Source organism: Podarcis gaigeae (genome assembly GCF_964106915.1).
Source record: "Podarcis gaigeae genome assembly, chromosome: 10".
Classification (NCBI taxonomy): Eukaryota; Metazoa; Chordata; class Lepidosauria; order Squamata; family Lacertidae; genus Podarcis; species Podarcis gaigeae.
The window spans coordinates 28,215,128-28,241,728 of record NC_139686.1 but is presented as its reverse complement, the minus strand read 5'-3'; the positions used below and the strand labels follow the sequence as shown (position 1 = coordinate 28,241,728).

At 43.0% G+C, this 26,601-nt stretch overlaps 1 protein-coding gene across 1 annotated transcript in view; it reads right to left on the bottom strand.

Annotated features, from left to right (window-relative positions):
* Nucleotides 1–1,049: 1,049 nt before the first annotated feature.
* The window catches only part of CYTH4 (cytohesin 4), a 38,577-nt gene continuing 13,025 nt past the window's right edge, over nt 1,050–26,601 (bottom strand). The window contains exons 3-13 of the mRNA XM_083701169.1: nt 25,986–26,050; nt 23,415–23,481; nt 20,026–20,144; nt 18,937–19,017; nt 17,183–17,295; nt 15,751–15,899; nt 10,828–10,939; nt 9,355–9,431; nt 8,674–8,745; nt 2,962–3,116; nt 1,050–1,592 (exon numbers count right to left, since the gene is read on the bottom strand). Of these exons, the coding sequence (XP_083557295.1) occupies nt 1,520–1,592; nt 2,962–3,116; nt 8,674–8,745; nt 9,355–9,431; nt 10,828–10,939; nt 15,751–15,899; nt 17,183–17,295; nt 18,937–19,017; nt 20,026–20,144; nt 23,415–23,481; nt 25,986–26,050 (1,083 nt within the window). The 3' untranslated portion in view covers nt 1,050–1,519. The remainder of the gene's footprint in view (nt 1,593–2,961; nt 3,117–8,673; nt 8,746–9,354; nt 9,432–10,827; nt 10,940–15,750; nt 15,900–17,182; nt 17,296–18,936; nt 19,018–20,025; nt 20,145–23,414; nt 23,482–25,985; nt 26,051–26,601) is intronic.

Sequence of the window (26,601 nt, the reverse complement as noted above, 5' to 3'; positions counted from 1 at the left end):
ACTCAGGACCTTCTGCATGCAAAGCATGTGTCCTACCACTGAGCTACAGCTCCTTTCCCAGTAGACATGACTTATGTAGCTGGGATTCATTACTCTGTATCTGGGCAAGTTGCTTGTTCAGTGTGCAACTTTTCTTATGAGATTGCAGCCAATTGGATGCCATTTTGAATCAAAGACGGCGGACTGAGCCTCTTCAAAACTGCACTGATTTGAACCATCGGCTTCAAAACTGTGCCAATGTTTTGGTTTCTTCGAATTCCCCAGCTAGAAGGCTGCATGTATCAAAGGGGAAAAGGGAAAGAAGACTACAAATACACAGCACTCCTACTGCTTCTGTTTGGCGTTGATAACACAAAACAAAAACGGAGCAGAAGAGGCTGAAATGTTTTTTCACATTTTTATTTATAAAGAAAAGTTGTCATTTCTCCATCTGTTTAACCCTGTGTGTGTGTGTAGAAAACTGCACCCTTACTACACCCTTACATCTGGCATATGTATTTTTACATTTGCTTGAATTTTATTTATTTATTGCCACTCTGTGGCAATTCCTTATTATTATTACTTCTATTTATAATTTACATAGCACTTTCAGTTCACAAAGTGCTCTACACAGTACCAGTTCTTAAGAATCCAGGCCAGCAGGTGCCCTTATACCCATTTTACAGATGAGAATCTGAGGGTGAATGAGAGCAATTTGTCTGCTCCTCCTGTTATGGGTGAGGCAGAACTTGAATGCATGCCTCCCTGACCAAAGCCCCAAAGTCTCAATCCAGCAGCCTGGTGGCTCTCCCAAAAGGTCAATATAAAATGACAAGACACATACAACCCACCCCTATGCTGGGGCAGGCAGCTAGAACACAGGAACCACCAACTCCCTGCTTGACTTTTTAGAGCCAGATTCTGCCTGGGTGGTTCTGATTCTGCCTGGGCGGTTCTGTCTTGAAAAGACAAAGTTCAAAAGAACCATACGGCAAGCTCAGTAGACCGAAAACATAGATGGACTTACTCTGGACAAGCACCACCACCCCATTGTATTGCCTCTCACCAGATGAATTTTATCCTTCATCTTATTATTCCAAATGAGTGTTTTCATTACATACTGAAAAACTCAATTACCCGGAAGGCCATGGAATGACAAGTGAGACAGGAATCCACGTCCACAAGACTTTCCTGATATATAAGTGGCAGCTGTGCTGGTTAGTTTAAGAAAAGGTTGCTCCTTTCCATGATTCTCCTTGACCCAGATCATTGAGCAATGAATATAAGCATCCAATCCCTGCTCCATGCGATGCAAATGCAAGGACTTGCTATCTGTTCAGGCAAATGAGCTACAGTCTCAAGTCATGTTGGATTTTTACTCCAGGAGTGAGAAAATGAGATCCTCCATCAGCCTGTCAGTCATTTTCCTTCCTTGGACAGGAAGCTGGAGGTGTTTTTGAGTTCCTTTGCAGGAAGGACTTCATGGAAGCCATTTTTTTCCCTTGAGGTTGAAACATTAGCAAGATGGTAGCCGGAGAGCTCATTTCTTGCTGGCAATCTTTTTCTTACGAGCAGCAACCAGATCATAGAAGGGGTCTTGTGTGATGCTGGTTCTGGAATAAAAAAAGGGGGTGGAAATGGGAGATATTCAAGGCTTGGCCACCAGCAAAGTGTTGATCACCTTCACAAGAACCAGGAGGACATTATTATTTAGAAAATAATATGTAGCACTTAATATTTTTTAGAGGGGGGGGTCCTCTAAGCAGCTTATAAGATATTGCAAATACACAGTTAAAAATCGTGAATACATCAAAAAAACCTTTCATTTAAGAACAATGCTATTGGCAGGACAATAAACAGGACAAGGCTCCTAGGCGTCTTCTATGGGGAAATAGTCAAATGAGGCCATGAGAAATTCATAAGAAGGTAAGAAGATGTCTCCTATTGAGTCAGACCACTGGTCCATCTAGCTCAGTATTGTCTACACTGACTGGCAGCAGCTCTCCAGGCTTCAGGCAGGGAACATTCCCAGCTCTGCCTGGAGATGTTGGGGATTGAACCTGGTACCTTCTATGTGTGAAGCTGATGCTCTGCCTATGAGCTATGGCCCAGTCCCTGTCTTCCATGTTCAGAGTCATGGTGATATGCCACTGAATACCAGTTCCTGGGAATGCACAAGATGGAAGGGCAATTGCCTTCAGGCCCTGCTTAGGGGCTTCCTAGAGACATCTGGTTAGCCACTGTAGGAAGCAGGATGCTCATAGGAGAATCAAAGCCACCTGGTGATCAGCACAAACCTTTAAGGGACAAAGTAGAAGGAAAGGCAGGATGTTGTGGTTGATAGAATGGAGCAAAAGGCTCACTCCTTTCCAGGGCTAGCAAAGATATCAGTATGGAAAGTGGACTACATGGTTTTTAACCAATGTACCTATGCTGCATTGGCCTTTAAAATCCCCAAAGGTATGGTACCAGGTTAATTCACTATGTGTCTATGTCCTCTTCACCTGTCTGGTCTTGCCACCTTTTATAACTAAAAACTGGCAGTCTCATTATTTTGTTTTTAAAAGATCCTGAACCAAACTGTGAATGCCATGCAGTGGATCACACATGCGTGTTCCTCGCTTGGTGACTGCAGCACCAAAAGATGAATCAGCATCATAGATCAAATGGCACAGACGGACCATTTGCATCAGTTCAAAACACTTTGCTTTGCACTGGAGACAGTCCACACATTCTGCCATGAATTACTTAGAGCTAACGGGTGATTAGAAATCAAGTGAGGCCATGTAGGTGCACGGATTTGTGAGGGTTCATGGGTGCACAACCCATCAGGACCACACTGGGCTCTCAATTGTCACACCAGTGGGAAACTATGGTGTGCCTTATCCCTGAGTATTTCTCCCCTCCAATTTCCCCTCCTGTGCCCACTGTTCTCATAGCACCACCATGCTGCCACATCACCCCGACAGCCTTCCTTCTCACCGTATTGCGTCAATCCATAGGTCACGCTCCTCCGCCGAGGGTGCAGAGATCTTGTAAGACTGGTGTTTGCCTTCAACCACCTTCCCGTCTCCGTCCATCTTGCAGGCTTTGATTTTCTGCCCCTTGCTGTTTGTATTAAAGAGCTCAAAGCAATTCTAAGGACAGAAAATGGAAGGGATTCAAGAGACTGGAAATCAACAAAGCTACAAGATCCAACATGTGGCAAGCCTCTGTTTCTGCTGTGCTTTAGGTCAAAGCTGCAAAGGCATCCCCCTTCAGATTTTCACATATACAATAATGCTGAAATTCTATGTGATCTCGTTGCAATGACACTGCACTGTGAAGAACTTGGGATTTATTTCCTTTTTCTGAGAAAGACTGGCTGCTTGACCTTGGGGAAACACTTCGCATTGCATTCCTCAACTGTGTACTTAGACTGAAATTTATCTAGAGAGGGAAGGCTTTGCAACAGAGAATGCCATTTTATTTACTCATTTTATTGACTTGCAGGATTTGAACTTTGCCAATTCTGGCGTGAGCTGACCCGATCCGTGTCTCCTGGGCAAATTTGTGGATCGGAACATAGCCATTCATCTGATCTTGCACATCTCCATATCAAAATTTATTTTTTCAAGGGAACTTGGAGAAAAAATACATACAGAAATGCATATATTCACATGCATATTCAAATGCATACTGTATGTGGGGCTGCCATTGGGTCTGGTCAGGATGCCCTAGCTGGTGCAGAATGAGGCATCTAGACTGCTGATGGGGGCTGAAAATGTATGACGCCACTAACAATACACCTTCACTGGCTGTGCATCTACTACCAAACCAGGTCAAAGGTCTGTGTATTAATTTATAAAGCCAAGAACAACTTAGGTCCATGGTACTTTAGGAACTGCCTGAACCCTTATATTCCAGCTTGATCACTGAGATCATCTGCAGGAGCGTGCAGCTCATTTGACAACAACAAAAAAGAGCCTTTAGTGCCATTGGCCCAGTACTGTGGAATACTCTGCCAAGAGAGATTCCACCAGGGCTTTCCGTCTCAACTTTTGAAAGTCTGCAGGCTATTAAGAATATGTCTTTCCACAAGAGTTCGCTGTTTTCTGATTTTAACCTTTTCGTATGGTTTTCACTGTGTGGTTGTATATACTATTAGTGTAAACTATTATTGTACTATTATTTTTTTCAACAAATAGTGGTATGTAAATTTTTTTTTTATACATAATGTATTTTTGAGAGAAAATGCAAACTTTGATTTGGAGTGATCCAAGCCAGTATGAAGCAAGCACAGGCAGGAAATGGAGCCCACCTCTCATCAGGGATGAGAGGAACTGCAGGGCAACATCTGGAGAGCTACCCTGGCTTAATGTGTAATGTGCAGTTTTGTCTCTCTTTTTTTAAAAAAAGAATAGTTACAGGTAGGTGGGGCGTGAAAAACACCCCATTGCATCTTGGGAAATGAAGGTATAAATTTTGTCTTTCCGTGAGCCTTGATACCAATACCCCCTTGCATCCGTAACCTTTCCTTCAAAGAATTTCATTTGTCAAACAGTTTGTAACAAAAAAACTATGAATAGCTTGAGTACAACAAATCCTCTTTCTGACTTCATAAAAGAAAAAGTGGGGATGTAGATGGATGTTGTTACACATTAGAGAAGCGGTTCCCCAAGTGTGGTCTGTAGACCATCGGTGCTCCATGAGCTTCCTTCAGGTGGCCTAGGGAAGTAACTCTGCAAAGAGGCACAGCAGTGTGTGTTTGTGTGAAGAATTGTGAGTGCAGTGGCTGCTCCATCATTCTTAGAACTTAATGACTCTCCTGGAAGGTGAGTGGGGCAGACTGGAAGTTGATAGGATGGGGACAAAGTTCTGCCTTCCGCAGGGGAATAAAGTCACGCCTGGTGGCAAGACAAGGGGAGGTCTCAAGAAAGGGAAAGAAGTATTAAAATATTAATACTGATTTTTAATTCTATGTTGCTTCTTTGAGCTCTTGTTGTGTTTCATTAAAATTCCATTAAAATACTTCAGCATCTATCATATTACAATTTCTAAGCAACATGTGGGAGAATAATTAAGCCAAGACCCTCAGCAATTTTCAAGTGGTCCAGGGCAGGAAAAAGCTTGGGAACCATTGCATTAGAACACAGCAACATAGGAAGCTTATATCAAGCCAGACCACTGGCCCATCTACTGAGCATTGCCCACACTGGTTGAGGGTGGTACTCCAGGTTTTCAGACAGGAATCCCGAGCTCTACTTTGAGATGCACAGAAATGAATCTGGATCCTTCTGCATGAAAAGCAGCTGTTCCACCACTAAACTACAGTCCTTTGTGAGGCACTTAGATGGACCCTTATAGCAGTTGCTCCTGGGCAGCCCAATCCTGTGCATTTTTACTTGTGAGTACTATAAGGATTTACTTGTGATACTATAGGGGACGCGGGTGGCGCTACGGGACGCAGGTGGCGCTGTGGGTTAAACCACTGAGCCTAGGACTTGCCAATCAGAAGTTGGCGGTTCGAATCCCCGCGACGGGGTGAGCTCCCATTGCTCGGTCCCTGCTCCTGCCAACCTAGCAGTTCAAAAGCACATCAAAATACAAGTAGATAAATAGGTACCGCTCCAGCGGGAAGGTAAACGGTGTTTCCGTGCGCTGCTCTGGTTCGCTAGAAGCGGCTTAGTCATGCTGGCCACATGACCTGGAAGCTGTACGCCAGCTCCCTCGGCCAATAAAGCGAGATGAGCGCCACAACCCCAGAGTCGGTCACAACTGGAACTAATGGTCAGGGGCCCCTTTACCTTTACCTTACTATAAGGATTATTACACATAATAAGATTAAATTCAGCAGCGCTTTGTAGAACTGCCTGACTGCTTGCGCCATCTATGGTATTTTTCCTGATGTGGCACCATGTAGCTTTTGTAAGATCCTGTTAGAAGAATTCTAACTACTACCTCCCATCTCTCAAGTGCACTCCTAGTTAAGCTATCAAATAATCTGCTGAATGGATGCACTCCAATCTCAGGGAGAAGCTATCGGCAGAAATCATCTGTTTTGATCTGGCACCCGTTTCCCCCTCCTCAGTGTAACTTTCAGATGAGATCTCCTTGACAGACACCGCTAAGGGGTGGGCTCCCTCAAGATCTTGATTAGCCGAGACACCAGTAACAAAGCGCTGCTACTCAATGTTCTTTTTAAAGACAGGTGTATTGCTCCCGCTGCTATCCATCTTGGAAGGTACTGACATGCAAAAGTAATTGGAGGGTTTCAGGTGCCTCTTTCAATGTACCATGATGCTCCAAAATGAGCTTTTGAGAACCCCAAGAGAAGCTCACCTTCCCTCTTGGTGCATTTTCATACATGTTAAGCATTCTACAAAATGCACCTGGTTTCCCCCAGTAATTTGTGGAGGAAACAAATGGTGTGTAGAAGCAAGAGGGGCAGATGCTATAGGGAGGGGGTTTTGCTGGTCACATTCTTAAGGATATCCCAGTCCACTTCTCTGAAATTTTCACTTTCTTTATTTGAAAAAACCTAATCTGGTTGTGATGGGCCAGGACTCAACTTCCCCTACTGAACAGCAGCCGGAAGGGAGAGAAGGTGGAGTGGCTCCACCTGCAGCTGGTCAGCCTTCAAGGACACAGAGGAGAACCAGCCAGCTTCAGCCTTCTTAAACAGGACTTTGGGCAGCAGTCAGATGCTGGAAACAATGTCTGTTGTTCCCAACCCTACCTTGCTGCTTCCATTGGGACCCTTCACTTCATGACCGCTTACATTCTGTGACTTCTGAATTGTCTGGCAATTTGGATTGCTTTTCGCCTAACCCTCAGAATGGACAGGACTTCACATGTGGATTTGGCTTTGAGGCAAGTGTATCAGTCTCATCTCCTATCTGATTCCACCCAGCTCTGCACCCTGTTGCTTGGCAATGGGACTTGGGGCGGAGCTATAACACTGGTTCCCTCCAGATGTTTTGGACTGCGATTCTGATAGTCCCTGATGACTGGTCATGCTGGCTGGGGCTGATGGGAGCTGTAATCCAAAATGTATAGAGGGCACCAGGTTGGGGAAGACTGCCCTAGACCTTTATGGAGCGGGTTGGGAGGGAAGAGAATTAAACCAGTTACTCAGCAAGCAGTAAGTTGTCTCCCACTTTATGGTGTTCTGAATGCCAATGCACATGTATGATTGAAAAGCACATGGTCCTTCATTCATTTTTTAAAAAAAGACCCCCACAAAGCTTTAGAGATAAATGCTGACTCATGAGTAAATCCCACTGTATTTAATGAGTCTTACTCTTGGCTAAGTTGGTACAAGCTTGCTGCATAACATACATATTGGGTGACTTGGATTTTGGTGTTCCATGGAAATTTACAATGGATCTTTTGATGTAAGCAAAGGTGGAGGTGGAGGAGAAGAAGAAGAGGGAAGCTAGACTACCAAATCTAATTCTGTCCACTTCCTTGTCATTGGGAATTCCAAGAACTATCATCCACAAGGCTACAAGGCTGTTGTTTTTGAACTTCAAAAGTATAGGGACTTGGGTGTGGATGAAGGAGAAGCCAGAGCAGGGGCTGGGGGAATCTAGTGCATCACAAGAGAGTCAGATGGAGCCTGGTTGGTCATGCAGTGAAGCTTGGTGGAACCTGTGTTTTGCTGGCTTTACAGACACCAATTAGAAGTAACATATTTTCACTGGGTCTTGCTAATGAAGTATCATTATGTGCCCAATATGGTATCGTCCACGCACAAGACAGAGATATCAGCGAACCCAGAGGAACCCCAAAGTCTGTAGAACTACAAAGTAAATATAGGGGAAAGAATCCTCAGTGGGGGGAAAGAATCAGCTCACTGAAGACTGAGCAATGCTCAGTTAGCATGGCACGTTGACTGATGGTTGAAGTAGAAAAGCAAATGGAAAATCTGGGAGAGGGGACCACTTGATGTCTGGAGCCCTAAACAAGAGCTATCCACATGAAACACAAAGAGAAGAGTTGGAAATCTAATATTCGTGGTGTACATGGAGGATGTGTATATATATATATATATATGCAGGTTTTGGTGTCCTCGGGTGTCTTCCCGTGTAAAAGTTGGGGTGTCTAGGCGACGTTTCGACGAGGTCTCACTCGTCATCTTCAGGCTGGTGCTTTCGGCTTCTTGTTACTGGAACAGAGCGGGATCTCAATGTTTGAGTTCCTATAAATACTGTAGAGGGGGTGTGGTGTCTAGCCTCCAATGTTCTGGGCAGAGAGGAAGTTCCCAGGCTAGTGTGCCTTTTCTTCTTTTGTTCCTTAATTACTTGAGAGATACCTTGAGTGATTTCTTGAGTGATATCCTGAGTACCACTTAGGTGGGTCATTAGGTGTGGATTAGTTGCTAAAGTCTTTGTGTCTTGACCTTATATATATATATAAGGTATGTATTATATGTAATGTATGTAATGTAATGTATTGGATGGTTTTATGTTTACTTTTTGTTATCTGAAGTATAATAAAGATTTATTTATTTTTTAAAGAGCTATCCACATGACATTTTATTGTGGACTCTGCTTGGACCATCTAGTTTACAACCAAAGAACCAGAAGTAGAGGCTTTGTTGGCCTGGAGTTTCATGCTACAGCAAATCTACTGAACTGGCGAAGAAAAAATATTTGTTGTGTCTAAGGAAAGGATGATAACCACTGATCACAGTTAGTAGCAGTGACTTACTCGTTTCTTTGGGTCATCTACTTTTCGAACAGATAGATTTTCCAGTGGAATAATCCCCAGCGGCTCCTTGTCCTGGAAAAAAATTCAAATCAGAGATGAGTTACCTTCCCAATGTACAGGCAGTACCTAGGAAGTTAGTGCTAGCAGCTGCCCGCTGACCCTGGGCTGGAGAACAAGGTTGGTATTATGACCTAGGAGACCAGGGTTTGAATCCCTCCTCAGCCATGAAGCCCACTGTGTGACCTTGGGCCAGTCACTCACCATCAGCCTAACCTGCCTCACAAGGTTGTTGTGAGGATTAAATTGGGAGAACCAGGTATACTACCTTGAAGACCAAGGTGGTATATAATTGTAAAAAATAAAAGAGCACCCTGTTCTATGTATGTTTTTTATCACCATATATCTATCCCCCTATTCATACAAGAAGCTCAGGTTGTCATACATGGTTCCCCCTCTATCTTTTATCTCCTCACAGCAACCCTGTGGGGCAGGTTGGACTGAGAGAAAGTGACTGGTCCAGGTTCATTCACAGCTGTGTAGTTATTTGAACCCTGATCTCCCAGGTCCCGGACCAGTACTCTAACCCCTGCACCACACTAGAATGTCCTTTGCATTCTCTGAGGATACATCTTTTAGATAAAGTTTGTGGGGTTTTTTTAATGGAAGGGACACAACTCTTACCGTGGTGTATTCAAAATAGTACAGGCAGTTATCCGTCAGAATGAACCAACGGCGCTTCCAAGTCTTCACTCTGCCTCCTAGTGCAAAAGGAATTAAAAATATGTCAGTCCACAAACACACACAATGCATGCTTAAGACTGGATTCATCTTTAAGCTAGGTTTGCTACAGCTTGAGTTAGTTTAGAATTATCTTAGAAGGCTTAGTCTGCACATACACCAAACATTTAAAGCACATTCTCTTCAAAGAATCCCAGAAACTGTAGTATATTCTTCACAGAGCTAGAATTCCAAGCAACTTTAACAAACTGCGGTCCTCAGGATTCTTTTTGGAGGGGTGGGCAAGATGTACTTTAAATTTCCTCTAAATGTATGGTGTGCATGCAATCTTAGTGTTCTCTGAGAACACATCAGAACAATATGGCAGATTGCAGCCACATGGCAGAAAAGCAATGACCATGTTTCCTAGGGGTGGTAAAATATTGACTGTTCATGGTCACAACGTGCGTGGCTAACGTTATTCTGGATGTGATGAGGTGGTGGGCTGCCATGTCTAGAAAGTTACTGTTAGGTGTAGTTTCATAGCCCTGCTTGGCAATGATGCCTAATGGGAAGCCTCAGGCAAGTTACTATCCCTCAGTCCAATCTTGCAAGGCTTTGAGACCATGATGAAACTGTAAAGAAATACTGTACCACCCTGCACATCCTAGATAAGGGGTAGAAAACACGGTGTCCTCCAGAAGTTGCTGGACAACAACTCCCATCACCCCTGGCAATTGGCTCTACTGACTGGGGCTGATGGGAGTTGCAGGCTATAACATCTGCAGCACTAGGTTGACTATCCCTGCCCTTGATCTTGAGAACAGCCAGGAAAGAACCCCAAAACAATATTCCGCATCTTTGGCTGTGCACACAACACACATTTATAGCATACCTCTTCCCTTCCCTCCAAATAAACCCTGGGATATTAATTTACCCCTCAGAGAGTAACAATTTTCAGCAAACTACAATTCCCAGAATTCTTTGGGGGGGGAGTGGAAATGTGTTTTTGATGCATGGCATGTATGCAGCCTTTGTGTTGCTGGAATGGATCCCTGCACCCACATCTGTGCTCTGAGCATCTTCTGAAAAGGCCATTTCCCCAGCAACACAGGTACCGTTTCCTTCCTGCCCCAAGAATCCAGGCCAAGAACCAAGCCGGATAAGGGCAGAGGAGATCATTTATTTCATCCAGACTCAAGACAGCCTGTGCATTGAAAGAAGGGAATCTCTAGGGAATACAGAGCAGAACTGAACGCCAGGGGTCACTGTCACCCCACCACAATGCAAGGATGCTGGCTGGCAGCTTGCTGCAGTCCTGAGCTCATGAGGAAAAGCTTTGCTGGTTTTCCTTGCAAAAGATTGAGGGGGGTGGGGAAGGCTAACTTGGAGGAGAGGGGTGGCAGCGAGATTTCCAGCAAAATACAAACATGTTACCTAGTTTAAGGAGCCAGCCTTCCTGGCTGGGGTTGAAGAAGGTATGGGTGAGGTCGTTCCCATCGTCCTCTGGGATGGAGAATGGTTCGTTCTTGATGCTGTCAAACAAACTCTGCCTCAGGAAAAGGAGAAAGAGGAAAGTCCTGAAGGGGAATGCCACACATCTCACCACAGGGACACAGGAGACTGCTGCCTTCTAGGATTGTGTGGTATTAGTAATGGTGATTCAGCACAGCAGTTGTCCAGCATCACGAGCAGAGATTGTTCCCACCACCTGATCCTTCAAACTGAGCACTGAGGAGCCTTTTAGCTGAGCTATGGTTCCTCCCTCAACCCTTTCCTCCTGCCCACCTGTGTGTTTAATCACTTATTCCTCTCACAGGGAGATATGCTGTGTGGGTCATACTTAGAGTAGACCCTCTGAAACCAATGAAGTCTCCATCTGACTTAGTAAAATACTGGCCAAAGTGTTTTCCTTTTTGTTTTTATATAATGGGAATAGTGCCATTTTTCCACACAAAAGTTAATAGGCCATGAATGAAATAAGGAATGAAAGCATTCATATGCACACAAGCAACGCAGGGACACTAACTGATAAGGTGCAATTAAGAGAGACCAAGGGGCAATTAAGAGGCTATTCACCAGGAATCCTGTGCTCAATAGGAATCAAGAGGTGAAACTGCCAGAAGGATGCTTTTAATTAAAGGCACAGGAGCCCCAAAGAGCACATGGGACAGGATGGCACTGCAAATGCGTTTCCAATTTAAAAACGGCCACGAATCGTGTCTGAAAAATAGACTGTAGGTCAACCTATAATTAATGACTGGCATGGAATGATTTGTTAAACATGCGAAAAGTGAGAGGGCAAAGGATGATACTTTCAGAGAAAAGGACCAGTGTAGAAGCAACCCAGATTTCAGCAGTTTCCACAGTACCCAATGCTTCCTCCTCTCATCACTCTTCTCTCCCTTTCAAGTATAATGAACTTGATTCTTGGTCTCCAAATAGAATCAAAAACATCCCTTTCATTTCCATAATCTATTCTATACTCAGCAAGTGGGTTTCCTTTATATGGTTTCTTTCTTTATTTTCAAAATTGGAGGAACATAAAGTCCCAGTTTTGCACATCTGACTCATTCACAGGGGGATTTTCTCATTTCTTGTCCAGTAAAATAGTGACATTGGGACTACTGGAACATGCTGTCACACATTATGTAATGTCACTGCAACTTCCTCCAAACTGCCAGCAGCAGGAAATCCAATCTTTTCATATGAAGGGCACTTCAGTGGTTGCTATATAAAATCAGAGTTGCCCCCTGAGTGGTGTTTCAGAATAATTTTTGATAGGTAGGCTATGTTGAAAGTGGAAGAAATTGCAAAATTCCTGACAAATTGTCCAGGACTCTGTAACATTAGTTAATAAAGGACACTGTGAGAAGCCTAACCCTGTAATCATACACCTCCAATGTTTCCAATGGTAAGGACATTGTGTGTGTGTGTGTGTAAGTGTGTAAGAGCAGCATTTTCTGGTAAACTTCCCAAGTCTTCAAAAGTCAAACATAGATTAAAAAAGGACACTAATCTCACTGAAATGTAAGAAAGTTTTAGAGAGCTGGGTGCAGGCAGGCAGGCAGGGGTATGTGGGTGCATGCACACACACACACACACACACACACACACATCCTGCAACAAAATGATGTGGTATATCCTGACCCTTAGAAAAGCACTCCTGTTTAGGACCCGAGGCTTACAGTGCTGTTCTTTTTCTATAATTTTTATAATTTTCTTTTTAATTTTATAATGATAATAATAATTTATTATTTTTACCCCGCCCATCTGGCTGAGTTTCCCCAGCCACTCTGGGCGGCTTCCAATCGAGTGTTAAAAACAATACAGCATTAAATATTAAAAACTTCCCTAAACAGGGCTGCCTTCAGATGTCTTTTAAAGATAAGATAGCTACTTATTTCCTTCACATCTGAAGGGAGGGCGTTCCACAGGGCGGGCGCCACTACCGAGAAGGCCATCTGTCTGGTTCCCTGTAACCTCACTTCTCGCAATGAGGGAACCGCCAGAAGTAATAATAATAAACAAATAAGAATAAAAATGTGCACCCCACCCCCAATACCATTCCACTGTAACTATCCAACCTCCCAAAAATTCAACAGCTCTTGCAATGGTTTGACCCCTTTCCATTTTAGCAGTACAAATTATACAAACACCTTCCTCAAAATCATTTCTCCCGCATATTCCTCATCTTACCTTAATAGCACATGTTAATTTATCATTAATAGCTATACCCCACACCTCTTTATACCATTCTTCCATTTTATATTCACCTTGCCCCTTCCTAGTGCTTATAGTGCTTTTCAAGCCTCCAAGAGGGGAGAGAAGTTTTAGGAGGGAGCAACATATTTTCCTGTCCTCCCCACCCCCAAAATAAACCCTTAGATTTGGGGCTGGCAGCTAGCCCTGACTCTTTTTTTTAAAAAAAGGGTTTTATAAACAAGAATAATGTTATACAAACAAGTATACCAAGTTTTCTCATGTCATTTGTACATCACAAAGATAGCATAATAAATGTGGGGGGTGGGAATCTACAACATATGTTTCATTATTAGTGGTCAATGTACATGAGATTAATCCCACCCAATGGACTAGAATGTGGTCTAAACCTCCCTTTAAATCCATATCAGCGAAAAGGAAAAAACTCACTATGAAACTCACTTACAGATGGTACCTAACACCACAGAAATTAGTGCTAATATGCCCAGGAACCTCACCAAAATGCTGGAGAGGATGCACCTCCACAAGCACATCCCTCCACATGTGGGAATGCCCCAAAGTCCAACTCTTCTGGACAGCAATCATACAAGAAATGTGCAAAATAACTAAACAAGTATTAGAAGTCACCCCAGAACTGGCCCTACTAAACATCTTCCAAGATAATAACACCCATTCACACCATAAAGAGCTCATAACCCACCTACTCTCAGCAGCCAGAAACATCATAGCTAGCCCTGACTCTGAATATTTTACAGCTATATAGTGGGTGAGAAGGTGGGGAGGCATTTTGGAGAGTGGGAAAGGAGAAATGTGTTCTTTGTCCTCTCCTTTTTCCTGCAGCCTTGCTTTGTAGTGCAGGGAGGAGAATGTAACCTCTTCTTGGCACACAACTCTCCCACAAACTCTGATTCTCCCTCCATCGTGCACTTGCTATATGTTATTAGAAACTTGACCAGTCCAACCCTTCCTTCTCCCCTGCTCCAGTTTCCTTCCCCTTCCTCCTCGGTTGATGTGTTGGCATTCTGTATGCATTGGAAGGTCACAGGTCCTTGTCATGCTATTTTTGATATTTCCCTTTTCTCTTAAATTTTGATACATCTTCAAACCTAGGGAATCCCCCATCGCCAGCTCATTTTGGGGATGGTCCATTCCTGTTTCAAACTGGCAGGCAATGGGTCACCCAAATTTGTTATTAGATCAATGGCTATATATAGTCGTTCGACATAGCATTCTACTAAGGCAAAAGGTATATAGGTAATAGTTAACATATATTATGTGCCTGTGAAAATAATCACATGCAATCAGATAAATAACTTCCATCAACATTTCCCCGGGAGAATGGGCTGAGTCAGTGTCAGTACTGCAGAAAACCTGAGCTCATTAAGGGCTTCACTAAGTAGAGGAAGCTAATATTTCTAGTGGAGAGGGAAGAATGATTCATGACATCCTCTGAAGCTTTGGAAGAAATTGCCACACCTGGGAAATTGATGGGCTATCGACTACAAATTAGTATTGCTCCCTTTCTGTACAGGTCTATTAATTGTCTGCTGGAGAGCTCATTATTACGAGGTGCTTTGAGAACCGCCTGCTGTAGAGTGGAGTCTGGCACAGGAGGAGGAGTATGATAGACACACAATTATTTTGGAGTCTCTGATGAGTTTTCAAACTGCATGTGTTGGCATTTGGGGCATGTCCTCTGGCATAATCCCTTTCTCCTCTCATGAGGGCGGGCGTCATTTGTACATGCCTAAGCAAACGTATGGATTTTGGACTACTACAGGTACATATTATGTTTGACTTGCTCTATAAGTTGTATACATTTTTAAAAAGTGAGCTCAGCTCCCCTGATGCTTTCTTTCCATACATTAGTGGACCACCTTTGGATCCATTGGCTTATAGGTTCAGAGCATCTCCCTTTTCTGGTTAGATACCATTCAGAAATCCAGCAGGTGAAGCTCCCCTTCACTTTATAGCCATGCTGGGAAAGCCATACCTGTAGGATTTCTGAACAATCCACAATGGTCTTCAATGCAGAAATCCTGCAGGAAAAAACTGTGTGTGTGTGTGTGTGTGTGTGTGTGTGTTTTGTGTGTGTGTGTGTGTGGAATAGAGGACAACTCTAGGTATACACATTTTTTTTCTGCTATAATTTTTCACCCAGAATCATAACTAGTTTGTCCAAGATTTTTATTCCACCTTTCTTATTTGTATTTCCCACAGTTCAGTTTATTCTCTATTTTATAAAATTTATACATTGCTTGTTGTAAGAAAGTGGTTTATAACAAGGCAGTTCCTGTCTACCCTTCCTCCTTTGCTTCCCACTGCAATGCATCTTTCAATCCCAAAGAAATATGGCCCTTTCCAGAACGGACAGAGGCTAATTTGACTGCTGGTGTCATTAGATCAGTGCCAAATATCTACTGCCTGGCCTCACTTACAATACCACTAGTGAGAGAACCCAACTTCTGAGAAGAGAGAAGCGAAACCACTGAAGTCATTGTTCCTGAGGATTTCTGGGTAATATGACCAGAACTAGATGGCATAGGTGAATATGTGGGCTCTTCAACCATTCTTGAAGATTTCTCTTTCCACTTCCAACTAGCAGGAAAAGCAGAGTGAAGCGCAGAGCTCTCTTACCCGCAGAAGTGGTTCCTGAAGGTCCCCTCCATCATTGATGCCTCTGTTCATGGACACAAACCTCTCAAAGGGAGGTTTGTCTTTGACATTGGGGTTGTGCAGGCTGGTGTTCAGCATTATGATGGAGAAAGAGAGGATATAGCAGGTGTCTGCCAAAGAAAGGAAACAAGCGAGTGAGTGGTGTGCCTAAAGCCTACGATTTATAGGGAGCTTGAAGAATAGGCATTGTGGCAAGCTTTAAAGACAATCTTTAGTTTGGGTAGATGCAGTTGAATACGACAGACTTGCTTCCTAAGCTCAGCGTTCATATTCAGTTGTGGTTATCTATGATTATCCTGAAATAGGAAGCAGTGATAGCTACCAATTTGGATGGCTTTAAAAGATTGTCAATCAGATTCATGGAGGATAAGGCTATCGGTGATTTCCCACAGGCAAATGGTTGGCCTCTGTGAGAGCAGAATGATGGACTAGATGGGCTACAGGCCAGCTCTTACATTTTTATAGTAAGAAGAAAGTAGTAAGAAAAAGTAGTAAGTAGTAAGAAAAAGAACACATTTATGGAAATTTGAGTCTTGCAAAAACTGGAGAGGAGAGGTAAGAATTTTTTTCCCCAAATTCTTCAGGAAGAAATCCATAGTGGCCTTTATTTAGCTTTACAAGGTAACCAAGGATTTTTAATTTTTCCTTGATTTCCCTTTTTCTTTTAAAGTCCCATGCTTCTCACAGCAGCACAGGGCTCTCTCCACAGCTTCCTGCCTGGCCCACTTCCTGGAATGTCTTCAGAGACATTGTCTTGTGTTGCATCACTGCAAAGGGACTGTGGTTCTACTGAGAAGTGACATGAGGCTCTCTCCACGCCTTCCCACTAGCTTCAGTCCTTGGCAAAACCAAGTAGCCCCCTCCCCAAATCTCTATAGAACTTTCTCTCACTCTTCCCCAAGAAAGCACCAGAAAATTGCACCTTATTTATATGGCCGGAAGGGTATTTTTTTTAGGAAACTCCAGCGGGATTTCAGCCCAGCCTTAATAGAAATACCCATAGCTGGAGCATGGGAGTAGCTGAAGGAAGGGGAAAGATGGCCAGCAGTGGGGGGGACTGGGGTGCTAGCTTGTGGTAGCATGGGGTCAGTGTGTGGTTTGGCAGAGGGGTTAAGAAAGACAAAATTTCAGGGGAGAGCAAAAAAAAATAAAATAGGGAAGAAGAGGTCAACCAGAGCAGCCCGGTGGTTACTAGGGCTAGCCTTTGATTCATTTTGACAAAATCCTGCATAAATGTTTCCCGGCATCAGGCGTAGCCAATGAGGCACCCTTCTGATGTTACGGACTATAAGTCCCATCAGCCTCAGCCAGCATGGCCTGGTGGGATTTGGAGCCCATCATCTGAAGGGCCCCACATTGGCAACTTCCATCTCACAGCCTTCCTCTCAGCTACCTGTTGACTGGAAAACTCCTGGGTTGCACTGACAATACCGGCTGGCAAAAGCCTCCATCATACGGTCAATCTTCTGTGCCTCCCCAGGCAACCGAAAGCTCCACAGGAACTGTCTGGGAATGAGAAACCAAACCATCAGAGTCTGCTAATTGGCATAAGGATGGGAGAGTCTTCCACTGAAACTGGTATCAATCCTGGAAATCTTGAATTCTCTTAACACATGGCTGGAGGTTACTGAATTGAAGAAAGTATTAATATTCATTCCATTTGATCCTATTTGTTTAGACTACATATCTTCCTACAAAAAGTTGAAACTCTTGAGGACCACTTTACTAGAAGCCAACATGGAGTCTCTTTATGGAATTTTAATGACAGATTATCTCATGTGGTGCTGTACATGGGTAATTCATGCGTTCTTCACATCCACTACTTGCCACACAGCATGAATTACATAAATGTGGAATCATCTTTTGTGCTGGAGCAGGATCTATGCAACTTGTTCTATGTCTCTTTGTATGTATCATCTTATTCAAATTCCACTTAACGAATGATTCAAAATGTAATTCATCCTTAATGACTATTTTCTTGAAAAGTTCTTGCTTTGGTTTTTAGGTGACAGCAAAGAGTATACAATAAGCTGATTGGCTGATTTTGGAGCAGGAAATTCATCATGTGTTCAGCAGCTCTAAGTCAATATTGCATCAGTTCCTCCTCCTCACTGCTCCCTTCTCAGGAATTATCTCAAAGCAACTCTGCTCCAAGATGTCTTCTCCACAAGCAAGACGCACCTAATGTTGACAAATAAGCATTTGGAGAAAACGTCAAAGTGCAAAAGGGAAGCTTTCTCCTCCAACAAATTGTCACCAAGAGCAGATTCTCAGTCAGCTAGATAATCAGGTATTAGGGATCTGGGGAAACAGTAGATTTTCCAGTACCAGTTTTAGCTCATGTGATGTGAGATGAAGTCACTACCAGTTGGTTCAAAGAGCAACAGGAACCAGAATGTATAACTGTAGCTTCAACAAAGCCCTATTGGGGTGTTCTGCATGAATTCATAATAACAATCACATGGGGAGGAAAGGGAATTCCCTGCCAAACCACGAGCCTCTGGTTCATCATCTTCTTCTTTGTTTCACCTCTCCATGAGTTAAAGGGTGGCTGCATTAATTGAAAACCCCGACTTTCCAGGTTCAACTATTCTGGCTAAGCAGCACCCAGATTTCTTTTATCCAAAAGGGTGTCCATCATGAAGTGTCAAGAAGACACAACACCTGTCCTCAAATCAGCATAGGATACTGCAGGCAGGAATGAGTGAAAATGTCCATTTCAGCCTCTCTCAGTCAATCGTTTTTCCAATCTTAAGTTTAGTTCTCCACATCTAAACATCAGTTTGCAGGCTGTTGCTTCTTTGTTTAAAAGTTTCCTCATGAAAATTCACCAGCATCTTAGGGCAAATTGTTCTGAATAGACATATTTTTGTATTAAATTTCCCCCCATAAAATGCATTTTTGTACATTGTTTTCACTCATATATGCAACTACATGTGCACTTTACTCGAGTATATGCAATTTTGTACATCATACTAAGCTGGAAAACAGCACTGCAAAAGTCAGAGAAGTGCAAATCTTGAAGGAAGGTTATGTTTCAGTATGCATGTTGTTTCAGAAATGGTGAATTAGGTAAGTTCACCTTTAAATTCAAATGGAATTGAATTTCTCCATCTGTAGGTGTTTAATGCTTTGCTTAGAGCATACCTTAATGCTTGTACAAGGTTGAGATTGGCAAACTGGTGGCATTCTACAAAGGCCTGCAGAATCTGGAGGTTCAGTGGATCCCTGGTGGAAGAAAAATAACAGTGTGAGATGGGGAGAAAGCAAAGAGGAAGGTTATTCACCCCTAACTTGTTTATTCAGCATACATCCTGATTTGCTTTCACAAAGCCTATGAGGAGGTTAGACTATGCCCAGTCTTTACTGAGTATTTGTTCTGATTTGTTTGCAGAGTGGTTATACCACAATGGACATTCATCCTGATTTGTGGGGTGTTAAGACATTTTCTCATTAACAATTTGTTCATCCCACACTTTTCAAACATTTCCCCATCACTCAACTAACTGCAAAATATATATCGTGAATTTGTTGCACTGCCTCTGACAGTGGAAAGAGCACACAACCATCATGGCAAGCAGCTTGTTCCGAAGGCATATGGGGCTCAAGAGAGAACTACTATCTTATAGTCCTTGGTAAAGGTAAAGGTAAAGGTCCCCTGGAAGGTTAAGTCCAGTCAAAGGCGACTGTGGGGTTGTGGCGCTCATCTCTCTTTCAGGCCAAGGGAGCCGGTGTTTGTCCACAGACAGCTTTCCTGATCATGTGGCCAGCAGGACTAATCCGCTTCTGGCACAATGGAACACCCTGACGGAAACCAGAGCACACAGAAATGCTGTTTACCTTCCTGCCACAGTGATACTTATTTATCTACTTGCACTGGCATGCTTTCGAACTGCTAGTTTGGCAGGAGCTGGGACAGAGCAACAGGAGCTCACCCGTTGTGCGGATTCGAATCGCCAATCTTCTGATCGGCAAGCCCAAGAGGCACAGTGGTTTAGACCACAGCGCCACTTGGATACAGTGACAGCCTGGGAACTGTCGGTACACTTCTTTGTATTTCAGAATACAAATATAAATATAAGAAAAGAACATTTTAAAATAATGAAGTATTATGAAAATAATGAAATATTTGTCTACTTGAAATTGTTTTCCACCACTCATATTTATTTATTGCAGTGGGGGAAATGATTTCAGGTGGTTACATAGGGGAAAGAGAGAGAGAGAAAGAGTATTCACCTTTCTCCCAAGTAATCTCCAATGGCTGTCTTGTTGAGGCCTTCTCCTTTGTAAAGGAATTTGGCAATTTCTTCCACATTTGATGACAGTATTTTGTGTTCAATCAGATACTGGATGCCCTGTTTGTGAAAAGCAGACTCGATTATCATGAAGGAGTCAATAATAGTAATAATACACATTTATATACTGCTTATATGCAAAAATGTATACCTTACCTGCCTGGCTCCAGCTCTCTAAAATTCTCTTTGCCCATGCAACACCCTTCTTTCACTTTCATTTTCTTAAATTCATTCAGCTGTTTCCAATTTGTCACTGGGTTTATATTCCTTGCACTGGATACTTTATTGGAATTAAATATAGGTGCTGTGCTTTATATTTATATTTTTATAGTGACTCTTATGTGATGAAGGAAGAATGGTAATTTGTTTTGGACATCATTCTCTAGTCAAATACTGTAAACAGGTTCTGCTGGTTTGTAGTTGCAGTGCTTCAAAACCTGCAATACCTATGTGATCAGCGATGCCAACAGGGCAAAAGAAAAGAGCCTCAACCCTAATCAACATTCCTTATGTGCCTCCAGAATAATTTCAACTGTATTTTAGTGTCACAGTTATCAGAAGCAGTTAACCCTACGGTGGTAGCAATGAATATGCCCACTATTGGAATGGTTAACTTTGAAGTGCAGAAGCCCATCAGGACAGCTCCCTTATCCATGCCCAAAAGTACAGTGGTACCTTGGGTTACAGATGCTTCAGGGTACAGACTCCACTAACTCAGAAATAGCACCTCGGGTTAAGAACTTTGCTTCAGGATGAGAACAGAAATCGAGCCGCGGTGGCACAGCAGCAGTGGGAGGCCCCATTAGCTAAAGTGGTACCTCAGGTTAAGAACAGTTTCAGGTTAAGAACAGACCTCCAGAACGAATTAAGTTCTTAACCCGAGGTACCTCTATAGAGTCCAAAAACTGAAGGTTTTGTGTTAATCCATTACAGACACACAGAGCACAAAACCCAATTTATTACAATCAGCTGGCAGGCATATATTAGTATGCTGGCATGGTTCCCTAACTTCCTCAAAGCTAACAGGTCACAAACAACAGTCAAACTTGAAAGCCTCATTATTGCCTCATTCATTTTGAGGAGCAAGGAAGTCCCATTGTTTACTGTGGAGCTGTAGCAGGACTAGGGCTGCACTTCCTGACATTTCCCATCCACTACACCTCAGAGATGCCTTTCCCCACCAGTGTATCTGCTGCTCTGCTGAGGCTTAGCTACTGCTTAATTGTGGAGCTTCTGCTCCTGACTGCAGCACTGACAGTAAGAGGGGAGTAATTAAGTTGGGAGTATTTTGAAAGAAACGGTTTGGCAGGAAGTGCAGTGAAGACTGGGTTCGGGCTGATAGACTGCACAGATGTAATTAGGCCAAAGAAAGAAGAGATAAGAGCAGACACAACTTTAATTCTCTTCAGTCCAGCCAGGGTGAGTTCTGGGCTTGGGCATCATCAACTTTCCTTGCAGGTCTCTCTCTTGCTAGGCTAAAGGTGGGTTTGTTGTAGAAAGATGGCGCAAGACCAAGAGCTGAAAGATCTCCCGGTTAAGAGGGCTGCAAATACTTTTATTGTTGTTTTTTTGTTTTCTTTCTAAAGTAGATGCTGCATGAACCACCCAGAGGAGGGAGACATTCCAGGTCTCTTTTTAATGTTCCCATCTTCTTTTTAAGGTGACATTTATTTATTTATTTATTTATTTATTTATTTATTTATTTAAGATGCATTTCTAGCTCACCTTTTTCTCAAAAGAGCTCAAGGTGGTATACATGGCTCTACGTCTCCTCACAACAACCCTGTGAGGTAGTGAAAGGCCCAAGATCACTAGGGAGCTTAATGGCCAAGTGAATATTTGAACCCTGGTCTTCCAGGTCCCAGTCTGGCTCTCTAACCACTATGCTACACTGCTTCTCCATTTTTGGCAGTTGCAACATTGGTTGGGGTTGGACTATAAGGGAGGTGATAGTGCTCTGGGCGTCCTTAGAACATTTTCATTCAATTACAGAGAGAAGAATTGAGGATGGGGGTCATATATTCCTGGTGAAGAAGAATTCTTACAATAGTTCTGTTCTGCCTCTTGTTGCTGATTTTTCAGTCCTTCCTAATTGTCCCTCTTCATTCTGCATTTCCTGTTTGCATCTCTATTGAGCATTCATTCTGATTGGTTTGCGGGGAGGTCAGAGACCTCGTTGCATCAAACAAATGCCATTTGTCCCTGTGCGTTTTCCTGTCACTTCCCTTATCGCAAATGACATTTTGATTATTTTGGAAGTGGATTTATCGCACAAGATTTATCGAGTTTAGCTACCCAATCTGATGTGTGATCAAATCCCGCTTGAATATAGTGACAGTCTGTTCCGTCTCTGCCTCCCGACACCAACAGCAAGCCTGCCTCCTGGGGAGAATTACGGGGTTTCAATGGGTCATTGCCACACTCCAATCAACCTTGACTGGTGCTGCACTGAATACCCAGGTGGGAAAAGCTGGACAAGGTCACCAGTTCAGGTGTCTGAGATTTACACAGGATCAGCCACCTCACCCACCATCAAATTGTGGATGAGAGTTGTTTTATTGTGGACTGAGCTGGCATTAAGCAGGCCACAATGTGTAGACGACATGGAGCTAGCCGGAGCAATGGTCTGACTCAGTGAAAGGGACTTCCTTTGTTCTTGGACTCCACCTTTTCTGCTGTCAAGATTGTGACAGACTCCAAGTAGCCACACCATCTAAGAGCCATGATTGTGAGATGCCTTCTCTGTTGGTGTCGTCTTCTATTGAAAACTGTCTGCGTTGCCTTCATTAACAATTTCTGAAATGGCACATATCTTTTAGCTTAACTGCTGGCCGTCTTTGGAGAAGTAAGGCTTAACAGAATATATATCCAAAAGGTTCTCCGAGCACTTGGACATTTACTTATGTGATTAAGAATCACATGGCGGTGAAGGGTGGGGCTGCCTCCACTGAACTAAGGGCACTGTTGTGTCTCCACACATGGACCTGGATACTGTCTATCCAGATCACAGCAGCATCGTAGGTGCATACAACAAATGTGACTCCCTCCTCGCAAAATGCTTATAGGCAGTAGGAATTGAGGATGCGACGGCCCCACCTTCCTTCCAGGTGATTGTAAAGTCACGTGAGAGGACATCTGAATAGGATTTAGGAGCTGCACTGATGAGTCTTCTGCAGGCCTGTGCCTACTCTGTTCTTTAAAAACAAAAGCTTTGCAACCTTAGGGACTAGAAACTTGTTTCTTTTTAAACGAAAACTCCAGATCTTGAATTTTACATGTAATAGTCCATCTCCACTTATACAGTACAAATACACATAGACCTGACCTGACCTTAGTAGGGTCCATGTTAAATTTCTTCCGTCCAACGCACATTTCTTTATCCCTCTGGACCAGCTTGCTGCAAAAACCAAGATGAGATCTGATTAAATATGGAACAGATTGAAGAAGAGCAGCCTATGACTTTTAGACTTTTCCTCCTGGCTGCTTGCTGGCTTCCCAGCAAAATAATCCAAATCTCTCCTCAATTCTGGCTCGGTCAGGAGATGCTCAACCATTTTGCCAGTTTGTTTTGGCACTGAACCCATTTATGGCTCACCTTCCTCCAGCCTGAGCCAGATCATGGGATCCTACATCATGGATTATGGTAGCGTGGTGGGCATTTGTGTGTATGCTCTGGGAAGCAGCAACTTGAATTAGGGGAACCACCCATAGGGAAAGGGTTAGGCACCCTCCACTGTTTCTCTGTTCCCAGTTCTTTCCTCCTACAACAGCTTTTCATCCAAAGGTGTGGAGTGGGGGAGACCATCAGTTACTGTTACATGTTTTCACATGTGACATGTACTTTGGCCCATTCTGAACAATAATTAATACACATGACAGCATTGGCTACCCCCACCAACGTTACAATGTGTAGCTTTTCAGCAGGGCCAACATATTAAAATGCACATTTGAATGGGCCATTCCTTTGAATGGACAGCTTCCCCATTCACCTAACAACAACAACAACTATTGTTATTTATGTGCCACCCATCTTACTGGGACTCCACTGTAAGTTGCAAATGTTTTAAGTGTGTTTTAAGTGCAATATACAATGTGACACTAGATGGTGAAATTTCCTTATGGAAAATTCAATGTATTATTATTTTTTTAAAGCGCTTTTTAAAAAAGCATTTTCAGAACTTTTTTATATGTGTGTAGATTCCACCTGAGTTGCCCCAGCTAGTCTTGACAGCTCCCAGCAAAAAATAGTAAAAGCACAATACAACACCACACACTAAAAACATCCCTTCAGATGTCTTTTAGAAGAAGAAGAAGAAGAGTTTGGATTTGATATCCCACCTTTCACTCCCTTTAAGGAGTCTCAAAGCGGCTAACATTCTCCTTTCCCTTCCTCCCCCACAACAAACACTCTGTGAGGTGAGTGGGGCTGAGAGACTTCAAAGAAGCCCAAGGTCACCCAGCAGCTGCATGTGGAGGAGCGGAGACGCGGACTACCGCTCTTAACCACTACACCACACTGGCTCTTAAAATGTATTTCCCTTAAGATGGGCCATTCAAGAGCCCATCCACTCAAGCCCTCACACTTTACTGAGACTTGGAGTCATGGCATTTCAACCTCATTGACTTGGATGTAAATGAGCAGTAGCTAACATTGCAAGGGTCTGCTAACCACGTTCTGCTCTAAAGTGTTCTTCAACCCTGGGTTCCCAGATGTTGTTGGACTACAGTTCCCATAACCTTCAGCCACTTGAACTGATGATGTGAGGTGTAGTACAACATCATCTGGGGACCCAGGGTTGAAGAACATTGTTCTAAAGACTGGCATGTATATCTCTTTTATTGTTTGCCCCATGCAAGACAGCATAGTTATCTCACATCAGGCTTTCCAAGAATTTGCTATGAATATTACGGATATATAGATTCATTTTAATGCCTTTGCACTCCTTTTTTAGAATTCTTATAGTGGCATCTTGGGTGTTCCTGAACCTGGTTAGACATTTTCAGTGTAAATCATCTATATTTTTGTATATACTGTACACATTCTTCTATGCCAACTTTCATAATAGTATATGTTTAAAACATGGGATAGATTTATTCGCACGAGATAGATTTATTCTTTAATCTCATGCTTTTTGTTTATTTTCTTAAACGCGACCCATTTTTGCTTTGTTTTCAGTTGGCAATTTTTCTGGCAGTGCCACAACTACACTTATAGCACATTCTTAGACTCAGAGACATATGGTGCTGATAACAGATTCAGAGGAAACCTAGCTGATCAGCTGCTAAAGATACTACCGTTTATATTTGCTGTTTATGATGTAATGGAGTAAAGATTATATGAAATGCTTTTTCAGAGTGATACACAGTTCAAAGCAGTTCAGGCTCATAGCCCAAAATACAGTGGGAGTCAAATGTAGGGGACTTAGAGGTTAGGTATCTTGTTTTGAAAATTAAAGAAAATCTGTTTATTGGGAGATGCTGGGAAATAAACATGGTTCACAGATCATCGCTGGGAATGTTGGTGAAATGAATATGCCATGGTTACGGTAAGTAATGTTTAACTCTGTTCCTTTCTTTATCATGTGCAACATATGAGCCCATCATTTTTATTTTTTCAAATATAGAGAAATTTGTACAGCAGATTAGGTTTTCTTTCAGAAGAACACAAAGAGAGAGCATCATGCACTGGGTATTCAGACAACATGGGTTAGTTATCAGCTAACCAGGAAATATAGGGTCTCCCATAAAGCTATAAACACTCAACTTGGTCGTGACCACCACTCCCATCAACCTTGATCATTGATCATGCTATCTAAGGCTTATGGGAACTGGAGTCCTACATATCTAGAGAGCCAGAAGTTTCCCATCCCTCCTCCTTGTGGAACATCCCTGGCTCCTCACCTTGTTTGTGTTTGCTGGAAACGATCTATCTCTTCAAACACTTCTGCAATCTCATCTTTTAGCCTCTATAAATGAGAGAAAAGAGAGAGAATGAGGGGAGGGGAGGGGTGAGAGAAGAAAGAACAGCATACAGAATAGTTATTCACTGCAGAAGTCTGACATGTGAAAAGGAAGTAAAGACCAGTTACACTTGGTTACTAAAATAGACTTGGGGCTTGTTCCAGTCATCTGAAGGGAACCCATACCGCTGGTTTGTTTTTAAAGTCAGCTGTCCATCAAGTGGTCAAAACATTTAGTAGTTTCCCCAGAAATTGTTTGCTGTGGATTCAGCCCTAGTAACTGCTGTACAATCTTTATCCTTGAGGCAGTCATTAGGGGGAAATTGCTGTGGTTATTCCCATTTTACAGATGAATAACATCTGCAGAAGGAGATTGAGACCACATGATTCTGGGAGCTAGAGTTTGTTGTGGGTGCTGACAGTTGTTCGAAGACCCCCTATTCCCTTCACAGAGCTACAATTCCCAGAGCTCCCTGTAAGGAAATGACTGACGGTTAAACTATTTTTTTATCCCTTTGGAGTAGCATTGAGTCTATGGGGTTTTGTCCTTCCAGGCT